This window comes from Coloeus monedula, assembly GCF_965178545.1.
Source record: "Coloeus monedula genome assembly, chromosome: 9".
Taxonomy (NCBI): Eukaryota; Metazoa; Chordata; class Aves; order Passeriformes; family Corvidae; genus Coloeus; species Coloeus monedula.
The window spans coordinates 16,527,705-16,544,150 of NC_138789.1; the positions used below are offsets into that span (position 1 = coordinate 16,527,705).

The window sequence follows — 16,446 nt, forward strand, 5'->3', positions numbered from 1 at the left end:
ATAATGAAGCTATCAATTATTTAAGAAGTTAATGAAATTAAATTCTTCTCTTGCCATAACCAAGACAAAGAACTGCACTAAAGCTCCCAGAGCTGGAAATACTGGCACCATGAAGCATACTGTAAAAAAAATCTGTATGCTGAGAAATTTACCTTCACAGAGCTCCTCTATGACCTTGCACCGTACGTATTACTCACTCAGATATTTTAATGCTGCCCTACATTCTGCAGGGTAGATACACCAGGATCTACACATAAGACGACTCTGGTTGCATGAAAAGAAATTGTGCCCCCTCTGCATACCATAGTGTCATAACTCTTGATTTTAAGTTTTAGTATTAATCAACATTTCAGAGAGATGAAAAACACTAGTTTTCATATTTTAAGATTCCATGTTACCTATCCAATTAATGATCACACTGACTTTCCTAAATCAATAGTTTCTCAAATACAGATGTGAAATTTTGAAATAATCACTGACTTTAGCAGAGTATAAGATTTAAGTAACAGATTACAAGTCACTCTAGAATGCTGTATTAAACCTTATCCATTCATCACTCTGATGTATAAATATGCTGTAAGTGTTTCTTTGTCTGTATCTTCCCTTTTATCTTATTTTGGATCTTGCTGCTCTTGATTATTGCTCCTAGCCTCTTACTGGAATAGATTTGCTTGCTCAGGAGCAACATTAGCCCTTCAATGTGTAGAATGGAGGCAATCCAGCATTACAGAGATATCCTTATGTTTCAAAGAGACAGAAGATCCCATCTTCAGAATCAAAATGTATGTGTAATGCTCAGCAGCTCTTTTAGTGTTGGAGCCTGAATACAAAGTATTTCAATGCATCTTCTGAGTACAGAAGAAATGACACTGCCTGTAAAACTGATCTGCAAAGCTGTCATGGGATCTCAGAGAACCTACACACGTCCAAGCAAAGATGATCGTTATCTCTGAAATGTTTAAGTCCAAATAGGTTGACCTGATTGTTACTGCAGCAAGTAAAGTACAAAGGGAAAAGCCTCCCATGAGATGATGGGCTTATTAACAGACTGCTTTTTCATTTTTAGAAAACAGATTACAACCTCCCTCCATTAAATTTAGGTCCGAAAATAATACAACGGATTTGAAATTAGATCATATAGTACACTTGTAGAAAGGTCACAAATGAGTCTAATATGTTTAAAGATGGTCCTATGACTACTTTTTAAAGAACTACTGGATAACTGGGACTGGATTAAAACTGGGGATTTTTTGCCCCTTCTGCCCATCCCATCCAGACACTCGGATTCTTTTAAGCTCTGCTTTTTAAAAACATAATCAGCATGCTCAAGCCTACAGTTCAAACTTGCTAAACTAACTCACTACTGAGCACAAAAAAAAAAAAAGAGAGATTGAATACCCACCATTTCCATCCTGTTTGTTGAAGTGGCTGGCAATGCTTTTGTGCTTTCCAGTTTGCTCTTTCCAGCCCAGTTACTATATACTCCCAATCTGGTAGGCTCATTTAAGCATTTACCAATTGCAAATACAAGATTCAATCATAAATTTTAATTACATGCCTCAATCTAAAGCAAACCAGAATTTATCTTCTCTACCTAGTCTGATCAAAGTCTCCTAACAATGTCTAATATTACAGCCTGAGTGTTTAGTTTAGTTTTTCAGCCTGTTATAAGGTGACTTACCAAGGGTTTATTAGAAACCTAATTTATGTACGTCTTTTGATCCATTTGGGTCAGCCGATTATTAGATTTAAGTGTACCTGATGTTAAGTACATGGCCCCAGAGGATGTAGACTCCAAGGGTTTTCAGGAGCTGAGGGACTGTGGTGGATGGACAGCATTCCCAGGACCTTAGTCATAATGTGCACTCCAGATATTTCTTCTATTTGCCCCCAGCTAGTACATTTACAGGTCACTTTCAGATAAGGCTACTTGGACAGAAGGAACTTGATGGCACCTCTGGTCCATTGAGTCTAAACTCATTTTCTGGGAGAAAGCAATGCTCCCTGCTATCTTTTCAAGGTATAAGGAAGTCATACAGTAGGCAGATACAAAATGATCTGCCTCTTCACCAACACCTAGCCCAAATTCAGTCAAAACCATGAAGCTCCTTTCCAACACTTTCTGGTGAAAATCAGTTATAAAGGGGAGCAATGTAATTCCCAGATGCCTACTCTTCAAGCCAAACACTTCCTTTTAGTAAGTTCACTGACCCAGGTAAGTGTTGGCTCAGCTAAGATCTTAAAACATTTCGATTTTACTACTGTCTGGACACAAAAACATCTAACCAAGCTACTACATGCTATTTGTTAGATCTACTCTTGTGTTTACTCTTAGTTTGGAAATTAATCTCCTTAATGATTTAGTAAAAGTAAATGGAAAGAACGGCTAATGAGTAATGAATGAAAGGTGAAGGGGCAGGGAAGTAGAGGATCTTCCCCTCTCTTTTTTCTAATTTGAGAACTATGACTGCCTTATACTCAACAAAATGTGTTGTGGGGAGGGGTTTGTTAGTTTCTGGATTTGGTTTTGTTGACTTTTTTGATTTTGTTTTGTTTTCTTTCATTTAAAAGGTTTGGATGTTTCACTTGAATTAAGGGATTCTTAGAGTATGATGTATTTTATTACACAGGAAAGAATACGTAATAAGTCGAATTCATTTAGAGGTTAGCAAACACTTTCCCTCTACCTCCTTGGAAAAATTCTGGTGCTATCGAGAGAGTGAGTGCAAGTACTTAAAATTCAGATATAAGAATAAGTGTGGCTTTATTTTTAATTTCACTTTATTCTATCAGTTGCTACTGCTAGATTACACTTTCATAAAGAAAAATTTCCATGTGTTTCTTATGTGTATGTATACCAATGCAGGTTATGATATCTCTATCAGAATACTACACACATCTTATTGAAGCATTTGGCACAGATCTTTTTATTGCTAACTACAACTAGATGACCAGTTCAGAATATACTTGGCAATCCTGCCTTTTTTGAAATTATCATGCACATTAAAATGTTAAACTAATGGATCTACCTTTTTGAGTGGAGCTAGGAAAAACATCAGACACCAGTCAGTGTCCTACCAAGCTTTGCTGCTAAGTGAATCCCACATGGTCAAAGATTACTAGATGTACTAAATTTAGTAAGCCGGATTTATTATTTAGGTTGAGCTGCATCTGCACAAACTGATAAAACAATCACTTCAGTGGGTATCAAACCACAACAAAAAATTGTATAGTAATTTGTAGTAGATTTGATGTAACTATTTAACAAAAATATAGCCCAAACTAAAAATACTGAAATTGCATACTGTTTATACATTGTACAGTCACATTACAGCAATATGAAAATCCACAGTCATTTAATGATCTATAGGCATTCCAAAGCCTTACCTTTGAAGAGCCATTTGAGTACATCTGTATCATATTTTCTGCTCCCTGTTTTACCTTCAGTTCTATATCCAACTGCTTCTTTAAGGCCATCAATCTGTTGTTCGTAGAAAACCGAGGATCGCTATTTGGAGTATCAGGAGTGCTAGGGCAATCTGTGAGTTAAAGGTGAGATATAAGTGTACAGGAAAAAAAACAGGAAGAAAACACCCAAACCACTCCCCAAAACCCACCTTATACTCTATTCTATGAAGTTACAGATTAAACAGAATTGGAACATCCTACTTGAGAATTAAAACTGACCCTCCTGTCCAGAGCTACTCTGCAACAGCACTGCAAATGCGCCTTAACATGAAAAGCCGCCCGAATGCCCTGTGACTCCTACACACGTCCTAATTCACATGAATCACTTCCGGGACTGGGCAAACAGGCAGGTTTGCAGCTAAGTCTATTTTTATTTCAAAGAAGACTTATTTCTTCTAGAATATCTTGAGTCAATTAAAAATGCAGTTTTCCATTAAGCTTTCTTATACCCTTGATTTTAAATCTAAGTGTTTTAAAAACAAACTTGGATAACAGTAGTAGATTCTAATGAGCACTGTCTGAATACAGCTCTTGAGTAGCACCTCATCAATTTTAGTGTGTATACTGCAGACAGTGTTTATGACAAAATTAGGAACAGATAAAATAAGCCTTTTTCTTATTGTAAAGCTGAATGCTTTCTGCTCTGGAGTCGTAACAGAATTCTGGGACAACTGGATGTATAGGCAGACAGATTACTGAACAACTGACTGATTTGTGGGAAGGATAAATCTTTTTCATTTGACAATATTACTGTGTTTGGGTCTCCATCTTGTTGGATTAATTTAATGGAATGCAAGTTAGTTTTATCAATGAAATTATAAAGTCCAACTCCTTAACTTTTCATAACCAGTCTATTATATAACTTCAATTTCAGCTCTTGCAACATGAACTGTTAGCAAACTGAAAAAGAAGTGGCCACTGGACTATTTCCAACACAGCTGTCCTTAGAGCTAACTATCTTCCCTAACATTCCCAATGATTTTTCTTCCAACCTTTTGATAAAAGAGGACCAATTATTTCCACCATAATAATCTTCTAAAATTTTTATTTCTTCTACCCCAACAACTGAGAGAACACCTTCTCTATGGACAAATGACACTGGTCTCCTGGAAGACAGTATTTACTCAATATGAACAGTAAAATCTTTTCCCCAATTGTAATAATCCTCCTTGTATTAAAACTAGGATGAGGAATCAAGTTCCTGAAATCCTCAATTACCAGAAAACACGGCAGTGCACTAGTAACTTACAAATTTTTACTTATGAAGTGTCATGGGGCGATGTCTTATCTGCCATTTCATATATCTTCTGTAAAAGCTTCTGATAACTATTTTTGGAGATTTAATACATTTTGCTTCCAGGTTTGCTGGGTAATTTCCTCCTAAATTGCAATCTTTGCCGAGGCTACATACAGATTTCATGTAAGGGTTTTAATTTCCTCTGCTGCTAATTCACTCTTCACTTCAAGCCACTTCAACTCTCTTACTGCATCCTCACTACTTAAAGGTAGGACAGAAAATACCAGATGTTAAAACCCCCCCCCCCAAAAACAAAACAAAACCAAACCCAACAAAAAATCACTACAAAAGAAAACACCAAAAAACTGCATTACTCCTCAGCTGTTTTGTCATTGATCCTCTCCGCAATGTTTAGGCTTGGTTCCCCTGTGGAACTGCACTTGAACAGCTTTACCTTAAATCTGTTATTAGTAAAACAAAGATTAACAAAATGCTTTCCTATCACTTATGTCTTCACTTTCAACTAATCCTCACCTAATAATCTATTCAAAATGAGAACAAACATGAACTTGAAAGTCACAGTGTCAAGTCTCCTTGTAAAGTAGGTTCACCGTATAAATGAATATTTACCAACTTCAGATATATGATGCAAGCCTCTACCACTTAAAGATCCTGGCCCTCTGATGATCCCTGTGAAGACTGTGGGGCTCCTTAAGTCTGTTTTCACAGCTTTTGAAGATGTACACAAGCAGCCTCCCTTTGCATTAAAACAACACTCAAGTTGCAAGTTGAGGACTAATTAGAGATACCATGTTTCAGGCTGCCCAGGCAGCTGTTATTATCTGCCTTTGCATGTCTCTGCTGTGAAGGTGTAACCACATCACTTACCTAGGTCATCTCAAGAGTTGGTCTGTATTTGTGGGTGTAACCTACCCTCTACTACTTAGTTAAAATTGTTGTACTACATGCTTTGTTAGTAACTAACAGCAAAGGAAACTTTTCTGCAATATGGACTAATTGCAAGGAAGAAGTAATTTTTTGCCTTCAGGCATAATAGCTGCTCACCAAACTCCCAAATATGGAACAATATGTTTCTTAATATATCATGTTTTTAAGAAGAAAAAAAAAATTACCAATAGCTTCTCAGAGATGCTTTCCAAGGGACTCCTTCTACCATCCCCCCAACCACCCTCCCCATTACTACTCAGTAAGCAGCTCGAGGCAGCTTCTTATAGAATTCATATTAACTTTTAAATCAGCCAGACAAACCGGTTCTATTGCAGAAAGCACTGACAGTCTTAGCAGCAACACTACAAGCTACATTTGTATTAGCTGTTTCCTTCTCTTTGTTCTGTAAGGTTGTAATGACTTTGCATGGCTAGCTATCTCAGATTTATTTGTGTAAAGCACTATACAGAGAGGGGTCAAATCTCTTCTGAAGGCATTTAGTTATCTTCATAGTACAAATAAGTAATAAATTCATCCAGCCAATTGAAATCAATGGGATTGATGTATATGGTTGAAATTAAACCAGAGTTAAGTACTAATACCAAACTGATATTTCACTCAAAGTAGGGACTGAGGAACAGAAGAGGTTCTCCAGTTTGCCCCATTTTTTGGTCAATAAGGGCAGTACCAGACTTGCCGTTTTGGATACATTCAAGTACGGCTTTGCATCAGACAGCAAGGGCTTTGCTGGGGTACAGGTTCGGGCTTCCAGGCCCAAATATTCTTGACAGTGAATATCAAGTGAAGTAATAGATGCATTTCAAGTGAACTTGACTTCAACAAGCAGGCATGCTATTATGCTGAAGAACTATGAATGCTTTTGCTTAACACTACTGAGTTTTTTGCAGCTTGTTAGCACACATCCAGGATGCTGGAAGAGCTGCAGTGCTGCTTCCCCAGCACCTAAAATATACTGTTTTCATAAAAATATACTCATCAGACCTAAAATAACTTAATAGGGATGGTTTAACTGATTTTTTTTTTAATATTTGGATTACATGAGGACAATGGCAGTTTCCAGTCTGAAATGCTTATCTGAACTGTGATCTTTGCTCTTCTGAAAACCTTTTCAGTTTGAGTTTGTACGCACTCAACCAGCAAAACCTTCTTGCTTCTAAACTGCCTTTTACCATCACTGCCATCTAAATTATATTTATAAAGAGTAGTTACGTAACTCTACTCTTCTGAGACTGCTGCTCATTCCTTTGGGATCTCCTCCCCAGATGCTACATATGCTATTTCTTCAGTAAGCTCAGTGTGAAATCTAGGATCCCACATAACTTTCTGAATTTGGGTTCCCAGATGGTACTGCAGCATGCTGCTTAAATACTCAATTAGCAGCAAGTACCCTTTGGTAAATAGTTAATTTTAATCTTATCTGAGGATATTTCATTGCAGTTAGCCTCATCAGTGTCATACCCAACAGAAATACCTGCAATGCATTTAGGCATTGCTGAAGGGAGGAAGAAAGATGCATTATCAGGCTATTCTCAGGGAGTCAGAAGGGTGGATCAGCATGTGAACTAAGCCATCAATAGGTCCAAGGCAGCAGTGGACATTCTGCACTCAGAAAACATCCAGTGCTGACCTCCTGGAAACTTCTGAGGTTCACTTGTTATTTCCATTAGGTAATAGCTAATTTTAACTACAAAAAAGTGTCAGGACATTGTTTCAAATTGCATCAATAATGTTATCCTACACTGAGGTTCCCAAAAGTTATCATGAAATTCTCATGGATATGAGCTTTGTAGGTGGAGTCTGCTGTCTAAAACATCACTACCTATACCAGTTTGGTTGCTACCTCTACCAGTTTCCATTAATTGGTCTTATGTGGACACTTTGGTGTCTAACAGATTAACCTAGTCATTCACAAGAACAAAGAAATCCCCCAAACAGTCAGCTAATCATATTCTTAAACAAAACAATTTGTTTTCTTTGCAACACCTCTAGCTAAATCTGATGTAAAGTGGATAGCTTCCATGCTAGTTAGGAGAACGGAAGAAAAGGCATGAACTTGTCTTTTGAGTTTATTTTCTCCATGTTTTATCCAGTTTTATCAATTTGTTCAAAGGTTTTTCTATCATTGCACCTCTCTATCCACCTTAAGTTCAGCTCTATGAAACAGACTAATTTCCCAATTTATAGATTTTCTATGTATTAGCTGTATGTCTAATTAAATCAGTAACTTGCTATATGTAAGCAATTTCAGTCTTAAACCTCCCTGAGTTATATTAGAAACCACCATCTGTACTGCTACTTTTTACACAAACACAAAAATACCCATTTAATCTCTGCTACTGTGTAGAAGCATGTTTTCAAGACACAAACTTTCTTCATCTCTAAAATAGAAGTAATCATCCCCATGTGACACTTTACATCTCTCAGACTTTCAGCAGTAATGGTCACTAGGCTTGTTCTACTCATTTTATATTGCTGGATTCTGCTTCACTTTTAAGTGCTGACCTACGCATTTTTAAATTCCCCATCTTTGTATGACTAATACACTGCACAACAAGGGCAGACTTGGGTACAAAGTCCCACTTCTAAAACAAGCTTAGATTCATTGGCAACCCCTATAAGGTAAAGTACACCTATGTTATGCTAAAAGTTGTTTCTGCATCACATACCCACTGTCAGATCTACCCTCACATGCAGTAATATAGCTGTTTGACTAAACTGCAAAGTTTAGTACCAATTCTTCAAATAATTGTGAGCTTTCAGCTCTAGGCAAACTACCATAAAAACATCTAAACTTGCTTGGAACAGAATGCTATTAAAACACATTTTTCTACATTAGATTTGTTAACACTACATTTAATGGTTTTAACATGTATTGATTACACTGTGATGATTACAAAACAGTTACACTAAAAATTAGTGGCTTGTTAAAAAGTAATAGATGTTACTGCTTGATACCATAAGCAACAGAAAGAGTCACAACTGCCTGCGTAACACTTTTCAGCTCTAAATTAGGAACACTTTACAAACATATGTTCACACCCACTTTTCAGATACAGGAACAAGGAAAGATTAAATGACTGTTCTGAGTTACCAAAATGATCTTTCAGCCAGTCAACAAAACAGTCAAAAAATCTTTAGAGTTCAGGCCTGACAAGTCAAAAGGATCAGCTCAATGAATCTCAATCCTGACTTTGCTACTTAGAACCCGAAAAAACCTACACAATATATTCTGTTAGACAGGGAAAAGCACAGGGCTTTAATACTGAAAAGTATTAAAGTTCACAAAGAGAACACAGACCTTGACTGCCATAGCTCTTGAACCCTCTTTACCTCATTTTCAGCATTCATGATCTGTGGAGACTAAAAATTTTGCATATATTTCCTTCTCTCTTTTAAATAACTTGTTAGTAAGTGACCAGAAGAAGGTCAAACACAAGCTAAAGTGAAAAGCAGCAACCACGATTAAAGATAACCTCTGGAAACAATGCACTTATTTGGGGAGCTCCCATATTCACCAGTAAATGGTTATTAAATTCACTGCATATTCTTGCAAACACAGGAATTCTCAAAGTGAGATATCTGTGACCTGTCCACATGGCAGCGACCTTTAGGGTTATGTATCTACATACTTCCTCAATATTCCTTAATATTATGTGTGTGTGTATATATATACACACAGGCACACATGCACAGTTGGCACATCATAATTTTTGTATTACCAATATCATTTTGCAAATGCCAAGCTCACTAATAACTTACTTCAAGCCCAAGACTTCAGTATTAAAAATCAGAATATCACCAAGACGACTTGCAGCCATTAGTCTCAAGACAGACAGAACATTTACTGATAGTGCTCCCCCTCCATGAACTACTGACCATGAATGAGGAAGGAGACAAGAACTTAAATTACAAGGCAAACAGTAAAAAAACCTCAAGCATTTCAACTTTGGAGGGTGGATGCTTGCAAATTTTTGATCTAAAAAGAGATATTAACGGAATTAAAGATTGCATTTTTTTTCCCTCAAGAACATTATGCAAAATATTCTATTAAAATGGGTCTTGCATAGGAATACCTGATGTGATATTTTACAGAGAAGATAAAGATCTCATCAGAACTAGTAAGTATTTTCTTGCATATTTCCATGATTAAGACTATATGACCTATCTACCTATAACACCTAGAACAGAGTGGAACTTAAAAACACAGTCGTAAGAAGTTTAGCATGCATCAAAAGCATGTAGAAGCACCTAACATCAACCCTGATCTTTTATCCTTTGAATCTTTCCTGCATTTCCTGAGACACGCACATGACAATATTGCTCATTAACACATTATGATAAGGCTTTTAAAACTGCTACACTTGGGAAGGAGCATTCCAACAAGAGCATTCTGTGCTCATACACTTTTCAAGTTCTATTACTAGATGGATTTTGCAAATTTATTCTGCACAGATTTTTAATATTTGGTCTATACAGTTTGTATACAATTCTCTTTCTGTTCCACTCTTCCTGTTCTTTTAAAAGCCACACTCCTGGCAACACCGAAGCCCATTTTCATAAATCTTGGCTGACATGGAACAGAATGCTTCCTGCCTACCAAAAGCCCAATGGCTATCTAGAAGCATATATTATTGTATACATTTTCATTTCATGCTGCAGCAACCACTTTGCCTTACTAGTTCCAGCTGTGTCCTTGCTTCACCTCTTGTATCTTGCACAGACAAAAAGCAAAAAAGAGCAGGGAATCCAGAGAATACTGCACAGGCCACTACAGATATTTGAGCATCTTTGCAGTATGTCATTGGGCCAGACTATGAATTGCTGACATCACCTGCCAGTATTTTCCTAAATTCTCACTGTAACCAAACTTTCATTACAAGGATGATGCAGACTTCTATTCTACTGCCCAAGCTTCCTCAGGCTTGGCATTCACTTCACATGAACCTTCAATGGCTTGTGCACATTCATTAGCTTTTTGCCAAGAGGAGTCTGTGCAATGTGAAATCACCAGGCTGGCAGTTATCTCCCAGGTCATTCCACAAAGCTGAAAGAGGACTGTTTACTTTCACAACATTCCATCTTAAAATACCAACCCTGGTATTTTTAAAAAATAACATTCAAAATTAGTATTGACTCACTGCCATGCCACAAAAAATACTAATTAAAACCATTAACTACAGCCATTCTCTGAAAACAATTTCAAATTGTCTTTAAAATGGTAGCTTCGCTGTGGAAAAGGCCAGAGACTTAACAAACTGTAAAAAATGTCACTGTAAGAAATGTTTGATAATAACAGCATAACAGAAAAACATTTTCTAATTTAAGACTTAAGTTAAAAAAACCAAAAACCAACAAAAATTTTAAGTATAAATGTTGTTATATTTTCCCCATTGAATAAAAAGGTGCATTAGTGCTGATGACTACAGTATAATTCAGAGAAAGTCACTGGAGAGTTCATGAAATTTACTTTCATACGGTGAGAAAAGCTATTAGGAAACATTACAGTGACTGAGAAAATATTTTAATATACTAAAAACTGAAAGTAAAGAACTCATAGTCCATAAAATACAGTGTTCCCTAGAAAACAGTTTAAAACTCAAAGGTACTAGATACTGATTTGTGAATCAAAACAAAGAGACACATGTAAGTAACAAGCTCACCAGCTACAGATTTGCATGTTCACAGAGCAATTTTTTCAAGTGAAATGAGGAGAGCTTATCTCAGCTACAAAGAAAAACTGATTTCACAGCAACGCATGGTACCTGCAACATCTTCAAGATCCGTTACAACAATGTGTGCATTTAGCTCCTGTAACTTATGATGCAAGTCTTCTAACTTCTTATTCGATTTTTTCAAAATGTTGTCCACATATGCCAAGTTCTTTTTATCCGTTGTGACCCTCCTGAGGTTCTCTGCTCCCTCCTTGATTTTAAGTTCCTTTCTTATTTCTCGCTTGATTTGGTCCTTTATTTCATCCAGCTTCTGCTGTACCATTGTATCTGAGAAGTCCAACTTCTGGCCAGTACTCACATTCTCAGAAGTTACGAGACCTTTGGCATCCCCCTAGGAAGAAAAACAGTAATATAATCACCAGGCAACACTGTTTCTGACAACACACACTTAAAGTGACCAGGACTCAGGTCCTTGTACGTTAACTCTGTAAGGCCATTCACTAACCACAAGTTACACTCCCACTGACCTAAAGCAATATCACAAGATATGACAAGTTAACTGGAGTTATATTTTACAACAGATTTCTTTTAAATTTAGTGACATCTTTACTATGCCTATTTTTAACACCAAGAAATTCAAATACTTTTGGATTTGTCATGGCTGCTTGCCTGGCATTTATATGCCTCAGAGCTAATAAGTCATGTTTGTAATTTTATAGGTTCGTGTTTTTTCCTCTGTCCATCTTGTCTATTAAAAGACTAACTTCTAATAATTACAATCTATGATGAATTTTTATACATTCATTAGAATAGGTTCCTTTTAAAGATCGTTAAAAAAAAAATATTATAAAACCATACTGATGTTTGCAATTGTTTAAAGAAATACTGGCATCTTTATGAAGATTGTCAAGTTGTTACTGGAAATACATTTGCTAGGTCTTTTTATGTTTTTAATCCTTCAAGTAAAGCCTTTCACTTTAAAAAGTAATAATGATTAAAAAAATCAAACCTTACTTTTTTGTGCAGGCAAGCTAGGCTGAAATGAAAAAAAAAGTTGCAGTGATGGAACAGGAGTCGGTGTAGTGAGGGAGCGGGGGATGAAAAGTCTTCAGACCCTCAGTACACAGAAGGCCACAACTGTGCCTACTATACATTTGCATATCACTGAGAAGTAAGAGCACAAAGGGTGCGCTATAGAACCGACATCAGCAAAGTCCACATACAATTAATTACATATGTCATAAGATTTCTGTGCCTTACACACAGACCCTGGACAATGAGGAGATGTTAGGTCCTACCCAAAAAAATCTCAGCTAGAGCTAAATGAGTGCAGATCAAAGAAGGGTACTACTGGACTTAGAATTTGATCCCATTCTAATTCAGAATTTACTTACTAAATATCTGGCCTGATTTGCACATATATACCCAAAAGACCAAAATTCCAGCAAATTTTCCTAAACACAAAGACAAAATTGTCTAGACTTCTGCAAAATGGAGTGGACAAAAAGGTATTTTAAAGCATAATTAAAATGTTGAAAGTTTTTGGTGTAGAACTAGTTGTCATCACCATTTGCTGTTGGAAAAAACAATGATACATTCAGGAGGGAGTTCAAGGAGCACAGAACACAAAACCACTAGAGATACTCCACAGTAACTTGTAATACAAAAGAATTTGGATCACGAAGGTTGTGCCTGGGCCCTACATGTCAACAGATAATGTTGGTCAAGCTATTTCAATCTGTGCATATTCCAGCAATACTGCCTTCCATAAGCAAGATCCAATCTACTAGTCCTCAACTGTAACTTTACAGGTTTCCTGAATCTCTCATTAAAACATTTCTACCCATAGCTTCTACTTTTAGTACAAAAAGTTAATAACTCAAAGATTCTTAAGTATTTAAAGTAGTCAGAAGCCTAATCTTGCTGCAGAATTTGACTATCAGTTAAAAAGAGAACAAGTAAGCAATTTAGAAATGACAAACTAAGTAAGAAATGAAAGGGAAAAAAACCCATGCAAATTTACTTTAAGTGCACTTGTGAGTGCTTTTCTGTCAGTGCAGATTAAAATAAATAATTATGCATATGTAGAGAGGCTATTAATAGCTGTACTGGGAAATACATGGCATTGTTTCCATATATAGGCATATAAAATAGAATCAATTTTTTTTTTTAAAATAGAATAATCAATAGCAAAAAGCAACTAGTACAAAGGTTCATATCCATAATGAAGGAAATGAATGCATACGAATTGAGTGTTTTGTTTTGAGAAAACGGAAACTGAAAATAAATTGATATAACAACTGTATGGCAAACTATTTAAGTAGTAAGTATATCTAAATCAGATTAAGATCTTTGACTTCCCTGTCTAACACATAAAAATTAAGGATGACAAAAAAGAGCATCAAGATTAGTATAATACTATTCGGCCTTTAAAAAAAGAGATGTAAAAAAAGTCTGCAAATAAAAAGTATGCATTTTTACAGCACAATTATTCCTGCCTGCTCTACAAGCTTTCTAGAAATAAACTTCCTTAAAGCACGATGCTACACTTCTTAAAGTTCAAAGGAGAAAGACAAATGAGAAGTGTAAAAAAAGCCAAATCAAGTAACAAAAACACCAAAACCCACCCTAAACCCAAAAGAAAACCTTTATTTTATGCTGTAATAGCACCCAAAGTTTGCTAAAATTATGCCAAGTATGTACACTTCTCAAACAGAACAATGTAATTAAGATATAAATAATTCAGAAATATTATTCACTGTGGTTTACTAAAGTGACTTCAGTTAATTGTTCATCCATTGAACAATAATGTATTTTGTTACAGGGGAGGTTTTCATCCCTCTACAAGCCCTATATTCCATCTGTTAAAGTCATGTTATGTTCTCCCATAAACAGGTTTTTGGAGACCTTGTTCCAGATAGAGTTCTTCGTAAGTCTTCAATGAAATTAAATCTCCATGATCATTAGTAATTTGCTTTCCAAATTTTCAGTAATTGAGTTAAAGTTCTCCTCAGCCTGAGCAGTCTCAGCAGCATCTTTGTCCCTGGATTTAAGGGTTTCAGAATAGAGTTGCTTTCTTCAATCTGCTTTTGAGACAGTAGAGAGTTCAACAGTGTGGATACTACCACTGAAAGCTGGTCACACTGCCTGTACATTTAAAAATTCTTTTTTAAATCCCCCCAAAAGCTACATACGATACTTCTTCTGTCTGTCCTGTCATCCAGAGGTAATTATACTTTTGAGCAAAAAGTATTCCCTCACCTAGTTATCCAGATATGTCACCTGGCACAAAGGTCACTGTGAAATAAATTCTTCCAAGGAGCCAACTGTGCACTCAGTGACCCTTGAAGGTCACCGTGAATGCAGAGCAAGAGTGTGTTCTGCAAGTGAAGCTGCTCTGGTCCTGCACTAATGTGTTTTGCTGCTGGGATGCAGCAAAGGTTTGAGACAGATGCTCATGCTGCAAAGATGAGCAGCCTCAAAAGTGTTCCAGTTTAAGATGAAGATAATAATCATAATGGCACAACAGAACAGAACGTCCAATAGTTAAATCAGAGAAATGAGGTAGGATTTTTTCTTTAAGAAAAGCACCTCCCAAATGCCAAACTCAAAACTATACTTTTAAACTGAAGTAACTTAAAATACAGGATATTCCAGCATTATTAGATGACATCCTATTACAAGTCTCTGCTTAGAGTTGAATGTTCTTTCAAAAAACTATTTTTCTCATTTGGATAAACTCCTTCCCAGGATAAACTTCACATCCTTTAGGCTGTAGGTGTTCTGTCCACTCAACCTGAAAATTAAGACTGTTAAAAGAAACAACTGTTAGAGGCAGGGCCCAAGTCCTTTCCCTTGCACTGCTCAAGCAGGCAGAGTGCAAAGACAGAAGAAATCATTCACCTTTCTATGCCAAGAAGCCATCAATGAATTTTGCACAACTCTTCCCTTTACTCTCCCTATCCAAATCACTTAAAACATCTTAAGAGTGGAACTGCTCTGAAGCGGATAATGACTAAACCATTCCTGCTGCAAAACAGAGAACAGACCCCACTGCTTTAAAATCCAAGGCAAAAGAATGGGCAGCCAGTTACTGATTCTCAGTTTCTTTTTAAATTCTGGTAGTGTTTTGGCTGCTGGTTAAAAGAGAGGGGCCAATCTTTGCTGGGTGGTCCCAGTACTGGACAGCTCAGCACAGCATCCTTCCGCCTTGTGCCACAGCAAACTGCCGGGGACCTGGATCTTGGCCCGAGCAGCGGCAAAGGGCAGCGTCACCCACCCACCGTGGGAGGTGTGGACAGCAATGACAGGCAGCACTGCACAGCTCTTTGCAGTACCAAAATACATGTTTGGGAGTCACACTGCAGATTTCTGAAACAATTCAGTGTGTAATGAAACTGAAGGTAAGTTTACTATCAAGGACCACAAATTAGATACTACTGCTGAATAAAAAAAAAAAAAAAAGGAAGAAGGAAAAAAGGAGTCCACTTACACAGCCTTCCCACGGCAACAGACTCAACCTCACTTTGATTGCTGGCTCAAAGACTATCTATTTACATAGATTAATTCAAGATGCCAGACTTCGACTTCTGTACTTCTGGGATGTTTTAAGTATAGTTGCTGAAAATAATGAGTAGTGGTCTGACCATGTCTTTTAATAATACAGACTATTCTGGCTGATGTGGTGAAAGAAAGTAGTAATACTGTTTATGAAAACCCATGTGGGTTTTTCAAAAGCGCACTTTTGCTTTAGATCAATTCTGAACCAAATAACTGGTGAAGCAGGTGCCTTGACATACTGCATTTATCACCAAAATCCCATTTAAGAATAAAACATATAAACTGCATGGCAGTGGCAATGGTACTGCTGAAGAGAGTATCATGAAGCTGAACATATCAGAGAATCTGCTTAAGTTGTGTAAACTGAATGGCTTTGAATTCTAAATGACATTCTCAAACTGCCCCTGCTTAGAAGATAACACTAAAACTCTGGGCATTAATAACTCCTGAAGACTTGCTCCTAAGAGCACAGTACAACTTCATTGTGCTATATCATATATTCATTATAGAGAATATTGATTAGAGCAAGAACTCAGATTC

At 36.7% G+C, this 16,446-nt stretch overlaps 1 protein-coding gene across 2 annotated transcripts in view; it reads right to left on the reverse strand.

Annotated features, from left to right (window-relative positions):
- The window catches only part of PKN2 (protein kinase N2), a 55,495-nt gene that overhangs the window by 19,490 nt on the left and 19,559 nt on the right, over window positions 1-16,446 (reverse strand). For both annotated transcript variants that reach the window (XM_082287065.1, XM_082287066.1), the window contains 2 exons: window positions 11,437-11,737; window positions 3,388-3,539 (listed from right to left, as the gene is read on the reverse strand). In XM_082287065.1, coding sequence (XP_082143191.1) covers window positions 3,388-3,539; window positions 11,437-11,737 — 453 coding nt within the window. The remainder of the gene's footprint in view (window positions 1-3,387; window positions 3,540-11,436; window positions 11,738-16,446) is intronic.